General features: G+C 33.7%; 2 protein-coding genes across 2 annotated transcripts; one reads left to right on the top strand and one right to left on the bottom strand.

Annotated features, from left to right (window-relative positions):
* The first annotated feature begins 1,125 nt into the window (after nt 1-1,125).
* LOC112703406 (3-oxo-Delta(4,5)-steroid 5-beta-reductase-like) lies at nt 1,126-2,467 on the top strand. Its single transcript, XM_025754837.3, has one exon. The coding sequence runs from the start codon at nt 1,187-1,189 to the stop codon at nt 2,312-2,314; it is 1,128 nt and encodes a 375-aa protein (XP_025610622.1). The 5' UTR covers nt 1,126-1,186; the 3' UTR covers nt 2,315-2,467.
* Nucleotides 2,468-16,537: 14,070 nt separating this feature from the next.
* LOC112703398 ((S)-8-oxocitronellyl enol synthase CYC2) lies at nt 16,538-17,924 on the bottom strand. The gene has a single exon (XM_025754825.3). It carries the CDS (start codon nt 17,804-17,806, stop codon nt 16,676-16,678), a length of 1,131 nt encoding a protein of 376 aa, XP_025610610.1. The 5' UTR covers nt 17,807-17,924; the 3' UTR covers nt 16,538-16,675.
* Between the last annotated feature and the right edge of the window lie 765 nt (nt 17,925-18,689).

The following is an 18,689-nucleotide window of genomic DNA, read 5'->3' as shown; positions in this document are numbered from 1 at the left end:
TATTCATATTTGTAATAAAAAAAATTCAAAAAATATATAAAAGAATATTCATTTAGTATGAAAAAAAATATTCTAATACTTAGCAGAAAAAAACATCCATATATATTAACTCGTAGAAATTTTGGATTTACCAAAAATATTTTAACTGATTTTTGGCTAATACCCTATTAATTTCTTAGTATTGCTCTTTAAAAAAATATCACGATAAATCACAATTTAAAAAAATACTATTATTAATCCAATATTAAAAATAAAAAAGTGTTCGCAACTCATCCACATTCATTGTATCTATGCTTTCAAGTCAGCTAGATTCGATAATCGATAGAGCATGTGAGTGAAAGTTTCGTGGCTCTAGGAAACATACCTCTTTTGTGGGAGGCAATGCAACACAAAAGATATGTTTAATTATTATTTGTCAGGTTTAATAATTTTTATTGATTTAATTTAATTTATATTTTTTATATCTTCTAAATATCTATTAAAAAGTTAATAAATTATAACTTAAATAGTTAAATGATGTAGTCTTTATATTTTTACTTTGGTGAATTTTATAGTATTTTTTTCTATGGTGCCTAAATTGCCTAACTTATTTTTAAAAATAAAAAATAAAATATTTAAAGTAAAAAGTAAAATATTTAAAATTTATTAAATATTATGTATTTGCCTTTTTTAGTAAATTAGGCACAATATCATAGGTACCATAATATTTACCTTTTACTTTTATGTATTTAAATTTTACTCCAAATTAAAAAAAATATCTATTAAAAGTTATTAATAAATATCATAACCTTAGAAAGAAAAATTATTTGCTCTAATAATTTAATGGAAAGTATATGTATATTTCTCTTATCATTTTAAAAATCTTCAATATACAATTTATTTGGTTGTCCTATCCTCCAACCTGACAGGTCAAGAATTAATCTATAGCGGATTTGAACTTCATCTAAAAATTTATCGCTAGCCAGTGAATTACTACGTGTACAAAACAAAATTTGAACATCCAATACTTGATTAAGCGGACGAGTGAACTGACCACTCGACCAATCTAAATTGGTTTCTTCAATGTATAATTGAGAAGGAGAGAGTGTATATATATAGAGAGAGTAATTTCAGCATATCAGCTTCAGATATACTAATACTAGTAAACAATTAAACATCAATAATTCACTTCCTTTGTATTCAGAGAATGGAGAACCAACATTATGTAGCGCTTATAGTTGGAGTCACAGGTATGGTTGGGTTTAACATAGCCCAAGCCTTGAAGAAGCCCGACTGCAAGGGAGGCCCATGGAAGGTTTACGGAGCAGCCCGCCGTCCCCCGCCCGCCACCTGGTTTCCTGCTTCCATCGTGGATGATTTCATCAGCTTCGACGCCGTCGATGCCGTCACCACACAAGCCAGCCTCTCCCCCATAGCCCACGAGGTCACACACCTCTTCTGGGTGGCTCTTCACTTTCAGGAAGACGAAGAAGCCAACATTGCCACCAACAAAGCCATGCTCCACAACGTTCTCACCACACTCAAATCTTCCCCTTCTTCCCGCCTCACCCACGTAACCCTCCAAACCGGGACAAAACACTACATGGGCCCAATTTTTGACCCGGCCCGGTCCACTCAACTCTTGAGCCATGATCCCCCGTTTCACGAGGACATGCCCCGGCTACCATACCCGAACTTCTACTACGCTCAGGAGGATCTCCTTGCGTCCCACGCGCCTTCTCTGACGTACTCCGTTCACCGCTCCTCCATCATAATCGGCGCGTCTTCAAGGAGTGCAATCAACACGCTGGTTATGCTTGGGGCTTATGCCGCGGTTTGCCGCCACCTTAGGTTGCCGTTTCGTTACCCGGGAACACGGTACACGTGGGACCATTTTTGCGACATGACAGACTCGGAGGTGTTAGCGCAGCAGCACGTGTGGGCAGCGGTTACGGACAAGGCCAAGAATCAAGCGTTCAATTGCACGAATGATGACTTGTTTACGTGGAAGAGAATGTGGAAACTGCTGAGTGAGGTGTTTGATGTTGAGTTTGTTGGGTTTGATGAGAATGATGAAGATAGGGTTGATTTGGTGGAGTTTATGAGAGACAAAGACGAGATTTGGGATGAGATTGTGGAAAAGTATGGACTTGTGAAGACTAAGCTAAAGGAGTTTGCATATTATGAAGTCTTGAAAGTCGTCTTACATTTTGACTTTCAACTTGTGTCTAGCATGAATAAGAGTAAGGAATATGGTTTCTTTGGCCACGCCAACTCCTTCAAAAGGGTCACATTCTGGGTTCACAAACTGCGCTGCATGAAGATCATACCCTAGCTATAGTAATATAGATATCTTTTTAGTCTATTGTATGTTATGGTGAAAATAAAACGCAACAAGCTAGGGGATTCCCTTTATTCCAGCAATTAAATACAACTATGTGATGAACTTTAATCAACTATTGAAAGCATATCCAGTTGATGTTAGAAACTTCTTATTTTATTTAGAGCAATGTTAGGGTCAGCAATTTTTGTGATTGTTAGCTATTAACTAGCCATCAATGATGAATGATGATTTGATGGTGTGAGATTAGTGTGAGATTTCATCCAATAATTCACCTTCCTCTGACATGCTGGCTAAAATTCAACAAAATTATTAGTTCCCTAGATTTTTCCATTATCCTTAGCTAACATTAGCTACGCCTGGGAAGAAAACCATATTCGGCATGTTGTTAACAAACGACTAACTAAAAGTTAATTCTCCAGCCATTTTCTTAATTAGTATATTAATAAACAAGAATATTAGTTAGACATTAAAATCAGTTATATATATATATAATTTATTTTAAATATATATATTTTATATTTTAATTTGTATTCTATATTTATAATTAATTTTAATAGCTAATTTTAATATCTGCGCGTGAGCGAGTAATATATAATGATAATTGGACAATTTAGTTAACGATATATTTTACTTACCTATCTCTTAAGCAAAAATGAAGTGAACAACCAAATTCATTATTCGTCTAAGATTAAAAATAGGATCCCGTTAGGGAGACAATGGACTATTTGTACAATATGTACAATGGCTATTGAGTTATGAAATGAACATCCTCTATACTATTTAGAATAACCATCCGAGTACAAGGGATAATAAACATCTTCTCGAAAAATTAGTTTAATTTTTGGATTCACCAATGATAGAACTCTTGACCTTTCGGATCTAGTGCTTTAATACCATGTCATAATACCACTCATCCCAAAAGTTTCAGCTGATGAGAAAATGCAACACTAATGATTATATCTCTAATACTCCATAAACCTCCATTATATACATTGTATAAATATTTCATTGGCTCCTCATACTTTCCCTTAAAAATATTCTCCTTTTAAAATGATACAGTGAATAATGCTGACGTCTGATTGTATGAAAATTGGGTTAAAAAATATTAAAAAATTATAATAATTTATTATTTTTTATTGTTATTTAGTTATTAATTTAATTTTGTTAATTTAATTTTTTTGTTTAATAATATAATAATATATTTTATCTTGTATTTTTAAGTTTTAAATATTAATAATTAAATATAATAAAAAATAATAAATTCTAATAATTTTTTAATATTTTTATAAAAAAAATATTTTTTGAAATCATATTTTTAGATAGTACCATAATGAGTTTTTTTTAAGAGTGTCAGAAGTTACCAGGTATTGTGATTTGTAACTATCAATTAGTTATTATTGGTGTTTTTAATGGTGTGGGATTACTCACTTTTTTTTATGGCTAAGTATAAGTAATATTTTAATAAAAGTACTGGCTCCTAAATTTTTTTTTTTTTGAAAAAAATAATAAATAAGTCCCTGACCTTTTGTCTTACGGACGTTTTAGTCTCTAACCATTTAGAAATACTTTTAAATTCTTCATCTCTTTAAAAACAAAAGTAGGACAGATTAGTCTCTCCTTAAAAATTGAGTCTGACGGAGACATTTGTACAAAGACACTACTCATCTATCCAACTTTAAAAAAATGAGAAGCTTAAAAGTATTTTTAAATGATTAATAAAAATATATGCAGAACAAAATGTCAAAGATCTATTTTTTTTTTTTTTAGTTTTGTATGAGGCTAAGAGAATAAATTATAATATTATACTATATTATATATTTTATAAATAGGACTAAAAAATATATTTTATATTCTCATTTAAAAAAAATTAAAAATATATATTTTCATATCACCCTAGATTAGGTCCGGTTAATAATTAAATTTAGATTCCTATGAAAATAATTAAATAAGTAATCCTCTACTTATACTTCTGTACAACAGACAAAGAGCCGGCGGCTATAGACCTATAGTTGATAAGTTTATATCATGGTGGTTTAGGTTAAGAGGTTTTTTTAAGTGTCTCACATATACTAATGCGATTAGAAAAGAAAGACAGAAGGTTACTTGAATTAAGTATTTTTATACTAAATTTCATTTTTTTAATCTTTAATCTGAAGACTTAATTAAATATCATTATAAATCTGAAACCACTCCAAATCACCTAGCCAAAACGATCGGGTTAGAGTCATCAGGATCAGATTCGAATTTTCGACCCGACGATTAAAAACACCAACGCTTTTCCACGTGAGCAGGAGCAGCGCAAGGCATCCTGCGCAGTAGGCCAGGTCACCTTTAGGTCCACTCAGTATGGTATATAAGGAGAGAGGTCAGCACTCCTTCCAAAGTATGTCACATCCTGACCTAATTCTGTCACCCTCAGTACGAATTCTGACTTGAGCGTCGGAATGTCCTTCCAAGTGGCCACTCCCTCCGCTCTGCCCATCCTCCGACGTCACCAACGCACAGCTTTTCTCGCTCCACACACCGTCCGAAACTTCCCTCTCACCAGCTCATCTTCCACCGACAACTCGAAATAACCAGGTAACGAACACGACCAGAAGACATAATTCACTATTTAGTAGTCATTGCTTTTATAATTCATCATCCTGTTTTTCTTTTTGTTTTGTCTGATACCATGGGCACCTTTTTTTTAAATAATTTCTGTGCAGTGTCGTTGGATTTTAGCCCGTTGATCATAAAAAAAAATAGGTCAATTTTATGGTGCCTTTTGTTTAGTGTTTAACTTTTGTTTAAATTACTTTTTATAGTAATTTTAAAATATTTAAAGGTTTTTAATTTTTATATTTTTAAATTTAAAATTAATTATTTTACCTATTTTAGTAGTTAAACAATACTTTTTAGATACCATAGCAAATACCAAAAAAATATTACAAAGTTAATATTACAGTCAATATTTAACACACACAATTTAAAACTCTTAAAAGTTATAATATTTAAAACTCGATTAAAAAATATTTATAATTCAAACTTGATAAATTCATTTTTATTAAGACTTTTGACAACCTTTACCGACTACAATATTAGGTCCTTTAGATGATATCATTATTTTTTAATAATGAGTAATTATCTAAATCATTAGTTTTTGAAATTTTTAAAATTAGTCCCTTTATATTTGTTTTGCAGCAATTTTCAACTGATATTAATGACTCTTAAAAAATTAATATACATAAAAATAAATAAAATAAAAATCAAAGCATATAATTATTAATGGTTGGAGAAAGATGTAAAATCTTTGTAAAAGAAAATTTTCAAAAGAAAAAGGAAGGAAAAAAATTTAAAGTAGTGGTGATGTTTTACGTATACAATACACTTTGATAGAAGTCAAAATGCTAAATGCTGAAATATTTTAACAACTTCGCAAAGAGTTAAGAAATATAATAATTAAAGATTTAAATGAGTGCATAACAGGAGTAATAAACGGGCCTAAACTCATCGAACCGACCCGCATAACCCGCTAAAAAAGGTGGGTCGGACTGAAAAATTGGGACCGCCAAAGAACCAAATTTGCCTAACCCGTACCGCTTAAACTACGGATTTGGGTGGGATGGGACGGGCTTTCCTGCCGGGCTTAGTTTTTTTTGGTAAAAGGGTATTTTTGTTTTGCTAAAATCTAATTTTTTTCAACCCAACTTACAAGAGTATGAAGATAAAAATTGAGTATTTTCGATTATGTTTATGTTGCTTTGGAGACAATAGTTATAATTATATTTTGAATTATGTTTATTTTGCTTTGGAGGCAATATTTATCATTTTGGAGGCAATATTTATCATTATGTTTTGTATGAAAACTTGGTTTATAATTATGTTTATTAGATATTTATAATTATAAAGACTTTAATGTTTGTGAAAATAAAAAATATAATTTTTTTATGTCTTTAAAAATTATAAATTTATTAATATAATTATGAAATTATATATATTATTTAGTAGTTAATAGTTAAAAAAAAAGAGGAATTTTAGCGGGTTTAATCCACTAGCCCGCAATTAGGCGGGACGGGGTAGGATTATAGGATCGCCTCACTAGGTAAGGCGGGGCGAAGCGGGACGAGATGGACTTCCCCGTTTGCCACCCCTAAGAGCAAGAGAATTGAGCTTCCATAACTGTGACATAGAGGTTAATGATTAAGATGCAAAGTAAAAAAATATTCAAGTGATACTCAATAATACTAATAATAAAATTAGCAATAACTTTGTTACGAGAATAAAGACATTTCAAATTACTAATCTTCCAATAAAAAAATTCTATCTTACTGAAAAAGTTACCAAAATAGTCTTTATATATTATGATTGTCCTAATAAAATCTCAAATTGTTTTAATATTGATTCCCGCTTTTAATTTAGAAACAAGAAAGTTCACAAGAATTCTATTATCGCACTAAGATAGTTAATATCTTTTCAATTCTAGTAAATTTTAATTCAAAGCATTATTGTATAGATTAAATTAGTACCTTAGTGCATAATTTTACTTACACTATTTATTCCACGAACCCAATTAAATGTGAATTATGAAATATTATGTCTCCTTGAGAAATTAAATAATTTAAAACTGAAGTTATTAAGGAGTTTATAAAAAAAGCATAGTTTATAATAATTAGTTGAATGTAATAAAGAGAAAAATTCGTACAAAAAATTTATTCAGGTTTAAAAAATTGGATATCTAGTCCCTTTTGTCAAAAATTGCTAACAATTCTTTTCAATATATAACATCTACAATTTCAATCTCACAAAGACACTACAAACCAAGAAAACAAATCTCCTAAATCTCTAAGAATAAGAACAATGGTTGAAAATAAGAAAATATTCAGAAAAACAAAGGGTTAAGAAAATTTTTAAGTTTCATATCTTAGCCAAAAATCAAATTCATCTTATAATCACCAACCAAAAAACAAGCGTTCACAATCTCTCTCGACTTATCAAGCTGGAAATAGTTCTACGACAAAAAGCCATGTTCAGCAACAAAGAACCATAATAGAATCAGGTCATCAAATTAGAAAAGCACAACTAAACTTCTAGATCGGAAAAGAGTTTCGATCTAGCTAATTGATCACCCATATAATTCACTATACTTAAGTAAAGAAAATCACCAATCGAACAAATAACAATACCACTTTTTTCATATGTGTCATCATATAGTCCTTCTTGAGAAACTAAATAATAATTTTTAAAATTATTGATTTAAAAGAAAGAATAAAAAACAAATCAAAATTAGGTTATAATTCTAAAGATTATCAACATAAGAAGAAAAATTTCAATATCGCTTATCAAATTCAGAACAAAGCATTTTAATCAGAAACTCAGCAAATCGATGCAATCTATAAATCCAAATACAGTTCTATAAGAGAATTAGATAATTATTCACAGCAAACACCGATCGAATCATTCAAGTAATGCATGAGGTATTGACATCAAGAATCATAGAGAACAACATGAAGATGAAGATTAAAGCGTAAATTCACAAAAGTGAGGAATATTAAAATTAGCTACAAAAGAAATCACGAACCAGAACAAAAGATGAAACCATTGCAAAAACACGATCGAGAAAATCCACCAAAAGATAAGTCAAAATTGGGTACAAATTAAAAGGACATGAGTAGTAAGAAACAGCAGAGGACGCATGATTACAATAATTAGAAGACAACAATAACAGAGGACAAAGAGGACATTTCTATAGGCCTTTGATAGTGTCACAATTTATACAAATAGGCGCACTTCTATTTATACAATTGTAATCCTACCATATGATACTTGTTCCATATTACACAGGTTAACATAAGCTCTTACCACTTTGTCACAGTCCAAAATGAGCCATGACCGATGCTTAAAAAAATAGACTCCTAGCAAGTCTAACTGTCTCAAATATAAGTTGAATAAAAAAGTTACAAATATTTTTTTCTAAGTTCTAAAATAAATAATTATATATTTTTTAAAAAATTAAAATAATTAAGAATGGTTGGATCCTACCTGTGATATATAGAGCATATACATCTAAGAACTCGACAAAAAATAGGTACTCATTACAGATCGTTACTCTTAAATAGAAAATTTCATATAGTCAAGTATTTGTTTCTGAAAAATATTTTTAGAAAAAACGGGGTGAGTTTTGCAAGTCAATGACTAGCTAATACATCTATAATCCACATGAGACCATATAGGCATTATTATCAAAGTAATTTTAATTAGAAAATAGTAGTTGATAGTAATAAGTGAATCAATAAGGGAGTTCTTATATAGAAATTAAATCAAAAGTCCACACTTGGGTGGCTCCACCTCTAAGGGTAGTCCTTTCCTCTCGTGTGTCTGTACGGAATAATAGATCCAACGTGTGGCCTACATGTTAGGTTAACAACACCCCTGCTAGTTGAGGTCTGAGCCAGATGCATCTAGGTTAATGTCCTAAACGCGTTAACTATGGTTTTATAATACAAGCCTCCCAAACCAATTCAAAATATATAATTTCAAATACAACCAATCTTTGATCTTTCAAATATATACGGTATCAAATCAAATCAAATAATACTTTCTCATCAAAAATCTTTTTCAATCATATGAAATTTCGAAAATATTTTACAAATTCAGAGTATATAAGTGAGTATCAACAATACTTCAAGGTTCCAGAAACACATATTCAAACAAAATTGAATATTTTAAAATAATACAAAACGTTATCAAACATGTATACAGTCTCATGTGCACATTGAAAATCTGAATTTTTAGAAAAATAAATATTTAGTTCTAATAAATCCATTATTAAAATCAAATTCAAATCCTTTGTTGGTAACTTATAAGTATAGTCATAAATTCAAGCAGCATATATCAAAATAATTATAGATGTAAAGCCAAATAATTATAAATGTAAAGCCTACTCACAAATTGGTCCTAAGAGACTGATGAGACCGAGTCCGAAGTGCCAAATTAAAAGGTGAGAAAGGTTGGAATTGAATGGAACGAAAGAGCATAGAATTTAGACCGAGACTGTGGCAGCGATTTCCATGGCTACATCGCAGATGTAATCATAACATCAACATCTCTAACCGTTCCATGACAGCATCAATACCAGTACTCAAGATAATTTCCAGCAGAAACACAACAAAAGTAGAGCGATAGTACTAAAACAGAGACGTATATTATCGCAATTAAAACAAGAGCATGTAAGAAAAGAATGAAATGTAACCGAGTAAAAGTGGAAGCATTAGAGTTTCACAAATAGAATTAGAACAAGGAAAAATGATGCTGATTCAGAGATGTTAGAAAATTAAATCAAGAATATTCAAGAAAGTAGTACAACTACAACATACTAGAACATTGAAGAAGTTCAAAATCAAATTGAATTGGAATTGAATACAAGTTGCACTCATCATCTGCATAATAGAAGAATGAAGAATCATGAATTAGAAGCTTCAAGATTGATGATTAAGAATTTGAAGCAAAATTGAACAAGAAATTGACTAGTCAAAGTTTCTACATGTTTCTTGAATTATTACAACTAGTACTTAGTTGTTATAAGAATTATTATTTTATTATGAAGGTTTGCCTATATAAAGGCTTCATATGTATATGTTGTTATCCATCTCTCCATGAATCAAAATACTTAGTGTTTGTTTCAAAAATTCTCTCCTTATTATTATGAGTGTTAGTGAGTTTGAGAGATGAAAAATATAATAGCGTCATTTATATGAGTCAGTGATCCTAAGGCCAATTAGGTGTGGATATTATACTTACATTTGGTATCAGAGCTGGTTAATCCAGCGCCTGGTATTTGAGAGTTTGTGAGGTGTGGGAGAGTTCTCACATAGTTGTTTGTTCATAGAGTTGGTATGGCAAACACTTTTAATATTGTGTGGTCCGGTCCCAAGTTAGATGGAAAACTTTATTATAGTTATTGGGAGACTTTGATGTCTACCCATTTGAAGGCCCAAAACCTGTGAAATTTCATTGAACCGGATTTGCAAGAAGGAGCAAATGCTACCCAACAGAGGAGAGATCAATTGGTGCTATCTCAAATTCACGAAGGTATAGATTATACTGTGTTTGGTAAAATAGCAAATGCCAAAAGTGCAAAAGAAGCATGGAACACGTTGAAGTTTTCATATAAAGGCGTAGATAAAGCTCAGAAAGCAAAGTTACAATCTTTCAGAAGAGAATACAGAAGGTACGAGATGTCTAGCTCAGAAACTGTTGAGCAATATTTTTTTCGTGTTACAGATCTTGTCAATAAGATGAAAGTCTATGAAGAAGATATGTCTGATAGTAAAGTGGTGGAGAAAATACTTGACCATGTGGTGACTACGATACTAGAGTCCCACGATATAGACACCATGACGATTGCAGAGTTGCAAGGAGCCATGGAAAGCCACATCAGCAGAATACTAGAGAAGTCAGAAAAATCAACTGAGAAAGCCCTGAAAAGTCGAGTGAATTTAAACAATGTTGCAGAATCAAGCCGTACACAAGAAGGACAAGGTCATTATTTTAATTTTCAAAGTAGAGGCAGAGAAAGTTTCAGAGGTAGAGGTCGTGGCAATTACAACCAAGGAATTTACAATAATTTTACACCACCTAATCAAGGAAGAGGTGGAATGAATTTCAGACCTGTCAACCGAGGAAGAGGTCGAGGCAATTTTTATCAAGAAAAAACCAATTTCAACTGTTTTCATTGTGGAAAGTATGGACACAAAGCAGCAGATTACAGATTCAAAGTGATGAATAATAATCAAGCACACGTTGCAGAAAATTAACATCAAAATACTGATGATAATCTGGGTACTCAGACTTTATCTTTTACAAGTATTTCATGGACTGAAGATGAAAATATGTGGTACTTGGATAATGCCTGTAGTAATCATATGTCTGGTAAAAAGGAGTTATTTTCTTCAATAGATGATTCAGTTAAACTATTATTGAAGTTTGGTAATAGTACAAAGATCCCTATTGAAGGAAAATGGCACATACCAATTAGATTGAAGGTTGGTTCTCTAAGTTATATTTTTGATATTTTATATGCTCCTGAACTTTATTACAATTTACTGAGTATGGAAAAATTATCTGAAAAGGGATATAAGATGATAACTTATCGTGGATATTGCACTGTATTTGACAACAATGAAAGGTTCATAGATAAATCAAAGACGACTTCAAACATAATGTTTCCATTAAAAATTTAACATGTCAATCCCTCTTGCATGAGTTCTGTGATCCTTGATGATAACTGGTTGTGGCATATACAGTTTGGGCACTTTCATTTTTTTGGCCTAAACTACTTGTCAAGAAAAGGACTTGTTTCTGGCCTACCACGGATTCATATTCCCAATTGTGTTTGTGAGATTTGTCAAATAAAAAAGAAGTACAGAGATCTATTCCCAATAGGAAAGTCATGGAGAGCTAGAAGATTACTTGAAATTGTGCATTCAGATCTCTATTCTGTATAAGTTCTAAGTAATCGTGCTAGCAGGTAATTTATCACTTTTATTGATGATTTTAGTAGATATACATGGGTATACTTTCTGAATCAGAAATCAGAAGCATGTGATGTCTTTAAGACATTCAAGGCGTTTGTCGAAAAACAAAGTGGCTGTAAAATCAAAATTCTTAGAATAGATAGAGAAACAGAATATCTTGCATGTTCAGAATACTTTAAGTAACACGAAATTCAATACCAACTAACAACTAGATACACTCCTCAACAAAATAGAGTTGTTGAAAGAAAGAATAGAACCATCATGGACATGGTCAGATGCATGTTGAAGTCAAAATAAATTCCTAAAGAGTTTTGGATAGAAGTAGTCACAACAGTAGTTCATATTTTAAACAGGTGTCCAATAAAGAGTGTTCGTGATAAAACTCCAGAGGAAGCTTGGAGTGGAAAGCGGCATTCCATTCATCATTTCAGAGTCTTTGGGTGTATCACTTATGCCCATGTACCAGATCAATTAAGAAAGAAGTGAGATGACAAAGACGAGAAGTGTATCTTTATCGCCAATAGCACAGACTCAAAAGCATACAAGTTGTACAATCCAGAAACAAAGAAAGTAATCATTAGCAAAGACGTGACGTTTGACGAGAAAGCCATGTGGGATTGGGACACAAAGACAGAAAAGCATCCAATTATAATTGCAAATACATGTGTTGATGAAGAAGAAAGACAACCGGACGCAACCGAACAACCAAAATTATCTAGAAGATCTCAAAGAGAGAGGAGACTACCTGCTAGATTAGCAGATTATGAAGTTGGCAATGACAATGATCCGTCCGATGAAGAAATCATAAATTTTGCTCTATTTTTAGATTGTGAACCGTTGAACTTTGAAGAAGCCTCTAAAAACAATAATTGGAAGAAAGCAATGGATGAGGAGATTCATGCCATTGAGAAGAATGACACATGAGAACTGACAGATTTACCAGCAGATAAGAAGCCGATTGGAGTAAAGTGGGTTTACAAGACTAAGTACAAACCCAATGGTGAAGTTGATCATTTCAAAGCAAGATTAGTTGCAAAAGGATACAAACAAAAACCAGGTATCGAGTACTTTGAAGTATTTGCTCCTGTTGCTAGATTAGACACTATTCGTATGATTATTTCACCCTCGATCCAAAATAAGTGAAAAATACATCAAATAGATGTTAAGTCAGCATTTCTAAATGGCACTTTAGAAGAAGAAGTGTACGTTGAGCAACCTGCAGGATATGAAGTTCTTGGAGAAGAGGATAAAGTTTACAAATTAAACAAAGCTTTGTATGGGTTAAAGCAAGCACCAAGAGCGTGGTACAAGAAGATTGATTCTTATTTCACTCAAAATGGTTTCAAAAGATGTCCATTTGAACATACTATTTATATCAAGTTTGTTAAAAATAGAGATATCTTGATCGTGTGTCTTTATGTTGATGATTTGATCTTTACTGGCAACAATTTGAAGATAATTACAGAATTCATGGAGGCTATGATAAAACACTTTGAAATGACAGATATGGGCTTGATGTCTTACTTTCTTGGCCTTGAAGTGGTTCAAAGAGATGATTGTATTTTCATTTCTCGAAAGAAATATGCAAATGATATTTTGAAGAAATTTCAAATGGAACATTCAAAGCCAGTTCCTACTCCAGTCGAAGAGAAGTTCAAGTTACTAAGAGAAGATAAAGGAAGAGCAGTAAATCCCACATACTACAAAAGTTTGATTGGAAGTCTAAGGTACCTAACTGCGACTAGACCAGATATTGTGTTTGGAGTTGGTTTGCTTAGCAGATTTATGAAGGAGCCTTGTACCAACCATTTACAAGTGGCAAAAAGAATTTTTCGATATATTAAAGGTACTTTAAATTATGGAATTTATTATGAGAATACTAATGAAATAAACATTGTTGGCTACACTGATAGTGATTGGGCTAGAGATATAGAAACAAGAAAAAGTACTTTAGGATTTATATTTCATCTTGGTTATGGTGTAATTTCATGGTCATCAAAGAAACAACCAGTAGTAGCGCTTTCTACAGCAGAAGGAGAATATATAGCAGCAGCAAGTTGTGTAAAGCAAGCGGTTTCACTAAGAAGAATTCTTGAGGAATTGAACGAGAAGCAAAGTACTCCAACAACAATATTCTATGATAACAAGTCAGCTATTGCACTTTGCAAAAATCCAGTATTTCATGAAAGATCGAAGCATATTGATATTCGGGTTCATAAAATCAGAGAATTGGTAAATGAGAAAGAAGTTGTGATCGAGTACTGTCCAACTGAAGAACAAGTTGCAGATATATTTACAAACCCATTGAAGACCGAGTTATTTTACAGGTTGAAGAAGATGCTTGGAATGATAAACTCTACAAGCTTGATTTAAGGGAGACAATGTTAGAAAATTAAATTAAGAATATTCAAGAAAGTAGTACAATTACAACATACTAGAACACTGAAGAAGTTCAAAATCAAATTGAATTGAAATTGAATACAAGCTACACTCATCATCTCCATATAAGAAGAATGAAGAATCATGAATTGGAAGCTTCAAGATTGATGATTAAGAATTTGAAATAAAATTGAACAAGGAATTGACTAGTCAACGTTTTTATATGTTTCTTGAATTATTACAACTAGTGCTTAGTTGTTATAATAATTATTATTTTATTATGAAGGTTTGCCTATATAAAGGCTTCATATGTATATGTTGTTATCCATCTCTCCATGAATCAAAATACTTAGTGTTTGTTTTAAAAATTCTCTCCTTATTATTATGAGTGTTAGTGAGTTTGAGAGATAAAAAATATAATAGCATCATTTATATGAGTGAGTGATCCTAGGGCCAATTAAGTGTGGGTACAAAAATGAACGGGGGTGTGGGGCTAAGCAAGATCAAATCAGGGACTGCTGAGACGGTTCATTAGCAGTGACGCCGGTGATGCTCCCCTGACGACGAGCTCTGTGGATGGCAACAGTAGATGCGACGATGGTGAACAGCTCCTCCATTGCGACTCTCTCTTCCTCCCTTCTCTGGCCAGCTCAAACTCTCCCTCTTCATTCAGCAATGACGGTAGCCCCAATAGATACAGCGGCGGCCTCAATGGCGATGGCTTGTCCGCGACGTAGGCGGCCTACTGGCCCTTCTCCTTCGTCACGGTTCTTCCTCCTCCGCGAACTCATTTCTCTCTCTAAGAAGCTCCTTCAAGCTTAGCAACGATTCCTTTCGACGATGACCCAGGCAACCATAGCGACGATGAATGCTTCGGTGACGGTGATAAGGCACGGTGGTGCAGGATGACGCATTTCTCTCTCTCTCTCTGGTGTGAGTGTGTTAGAAGAGTGTTAGTATGGATAAAAGTAGGGTTAGGGTTGGAAAAAGAAAATAAGGGTAATGTAGGAATTTTAATAAAATTGGATGATTGGATAATAATAAAAGAATTTATATGTAAAATGTTAAAAAAAATCAGGACGTTATAGATGACAGAGCACAGTCGTCATTGTCTTCGAGCAAAGACAACGCAGAATTGTGGTGGGAGAGGCGTCATCGGCATAGTGAAGCAGAGGCGTTGCTAGAGGAAGGTTGTTGTCAGCGTCACAGATCTGAGACTTCGTTACAAAGCAGAGGTAGAGGCGGCAATAAAACTAGCAGCAAGCAGTGAGAAAAATAGTGAGAGAAAAAATGAGCGGTGACAACGACGGAGGAAGGTGAGCGACGACAGCGACAGAGAAAAGAGAAGGACTAAGAGTGAAGACGCCGGCAACGCAATTAGAAGGAAGAAGGAAGAAGTGGCGAGGTGTTGGAGAGATTAAGTGAGACGACCGTGAGAAAGAAGCTCATGTGAGAGAGTAAAGTGAGTGAGAGAGAAACACAGAAATTATGATTTGAGAGAGTAAGATTTCAACAAACTTATATATATATATATATATATATATATATATATATATATATATATATATATATATATATATATATATATATATATGGATTTTTTATAATTTTATAATTACGAATAATAAATAATAAACGGATATTTACGGGGCGAAGATTTCTCCTCCTGTTCCCACCCTCTTTATTACACTTTTTAATTTGAATATGGAAAAAAAAGTGGTGTTAGACTCAGATGTGAGGAATACAGGTGCTTTACAGCTATGTGGTGTCAGTGAATAGAACTCGGACCATGCGAGTTCTTCCTTTCATAAAAAAATTGATAACAACAGACAACTCGGAGGGTCCGTTTTCTAGTTTCCGAAATTCATATTTGCCTACCCACAAGTCGGACCATGCGATTTGTTAAGCAAAATTTTAAAATCAAACAACTCGCATGGTTCGATTTGTGTACTCTGAATTTTTTCAAATTTTTTAACACAAATCGGACCCTCCGATTTGTGTACTCTGAATTTTTTTAACTTTTTAAACACAAATCGGAGGGTCTGATTTGTGTACTCCCACAATTTTAAAAAACACCAAAAATTACCATGTTAAAATATATCACTCATTTTATTTCCATATCAAAATTTTTTAACCATCCAGACCCACCTCCCACAAAAAAAAAATGTCCCCCAAATTTATTTTCGGTGTATAAATCTCGTAGATACCCGTTCCGCCAGAGTTTTTGCCATCCGTAATTTTGGGTGATTCGAATTTATCAACATAGAGATAAATAGTCTAAGTTAAAATAGCCATGTAAATTCTTTGACTTAAGAATCGATTAGAAAATATTATTCTTATTCATTTTACAGAAAACGCAGCAACTGCTAGAAAAGCCCAGACATGCACATGTTGGAATCATTTAGCCTTCCCTGACCAATAAGGTCAACGGTGATGCCCATATGGCCATATTGATGAATTAGGGTATGATCTTCATTTCTCTAAGCTTAGCAACCCAAAATCTTACACTCTTAAATGAGTCGGCGAATCCAAAAAAACCATATTCCCTGCTCTTATTAATGCTAGACACATGCTGAAAATTAAAATGCAGTACAGGTTTCATGGCATTAAACTGCGCAATTTCCTCTAACTTGGTCTTCTGAAGCCCATGCTTCTCAACAATCTCATCCCAAACCTTCCCTTTGTCACGCATAAATTCTAACACATCAAACTCCTCATCACTCTCATCAAACGGTTTGAACTCAACATCATAAACTTCACTATAAAATTTCCACATGCTCTTCCACGTGAACAAATCTCCGTTCATGCAGTTAAACGCTTCGTTCTTAGCCTTCTCGGTAACCGCAGCCCACACGTGCTGCTGCGCCAGCACACGTGCATCCGTCATGTCACAGAAATGCTCCCACGTGTACCGGTTCCCCGGGTACCGAAACGGTACTCCCAGGTGCCGGCATACCGCGGCATAAGCACCCACCATAACAAGCGCGTTGTGGCCGCTTCTTGAAGACGCGCCAATTATAATGGACGAGCGGTGCACTGAGTAGGTAAGTGATGGCGCGTGGGATGCAAGGAGGTCCTCCAGCGCGTAGTAGAAATTCGGGTAAGGGAGTCGGGGCATGTCCTCGTGAAAAGGTGGTTCGTGGCCAACGAGTTGGTTGGACCGGGTGGGGTCTTGGATTGGGCCCATGTAGTGTTTAGTCCCGGTTTGGAGGGTGACGTGGCTGAGCCGGGAAGAAGGTGAGGATTTGAGGGTGGTGAGGACGTTGTGGAGCATTGTTGTGTTGACGGCGACGTTGGCTTCTTCGTCGCCGGGGAACTGAACGGTGACCCAGAACAGGTGGGTGACCTCGTGAGCTATGGGGGAGAGGTTGGAGTGCGTGCTGGCGGAGTCAACGGCGTCGAATGCGATGAAGTGGTCAACGGTGGAAGGAGGGAACCAATTGGGCTGGGATCGGGCGGCGCCATAAACCTTCCATGGGCCTCCAAGGCAATCGGGGTGCTTTAGGGCCTGGGCTAGGCTGAGACCAGCCATGCCTGTGACTCCAACGACAAGTGCTACTACGGAGGGTTGGTGGTTCTGCTTCTCCATGAGATTTGACAAATGATCAACCTAAGTAAATACCTAAGTGGAGAAAAGCCAAGCGAAGTACAAGGAAGTCCAACTCTTTACTCCTTACTTCGCACTTCGCAGCATAGAAGAGATAAGGAGCAGAGACCAGAAACAGAAAGTGTAGCCTTATAAATTATAATCCTTTTATTATTATTAGGAAAAGTCTAGGGGTCAGCAATTTCAATGAATTTTGGCCAGCATGTAACCAGCAGAAAAATATGAGTTATTGGATGAAAATTCACACCAATCTCACACCATCAAATCATCATTGATGGCTAGTTGATGGCTAACAATCTCAAAAGTTGCTGGCCCCTAGCATTGCTCTTATTATTATTATTATTATTATTATTATTATTATTATTATTATTATTATTATTATTATTATTATTATTTGGGGGATGTGTGTGAGAGCCGGAGGGAACTGGGGATGAAGATATAAAAAAACATCTGAATTTGTTATGAAGTGAAGGTCGTTTTTCTTTGTAGTTGTTGCCACAGCATACCTTTGTAAATTTTTTGAGGCCCCTTATCTCAACTTTTCACGGTATCATAAGTTCATAATTTTACAAAGGAGTGTGATGTGATTAGGATCAGGTAGAAATTTTTTATTTATTATTATCAAGGAGCACTTACCAAATCAGTTCGAAATTTTTAAATTTATACATTCTAATATCTCAAGTTTTAAAATATATAAAATAATTTTTAATTGTTTTTTCTATTAGATAATAGTAATACAATTTCCTTCATTTTCATTAGTTACGTGAAACATATATTCATCAAGTGTTTATGTCTGTGCTACAGTCCTTTAAAATTTTAAAGTAATATTTTGTATAGTCAAAAGTAATATATGGGCTCATTTATT

The sequence above is a fragment of the Arachis hypogaea genome, chromosome 1 (assembly GCF_003086295.3).
Source record: "Arachis hypogaea cultivar Tifrunner chromosome 1, arahy.Tifrunner.gnm2.J5K5, whole genome shotgun sequence".
In the NCBI taxonomy this organism is placed as follows: Eukaryota; Viridiplantae; Streptophyta; class Magnoliopsida; order Fabales; family Fabaceae; genus Arachis; species Arachis hypogaea.
The sequence above is the reverse complement of the archived record's forward strand: the minus strand, read 5'-3'. Positions and strand labels throughout refer to the sequence as shown.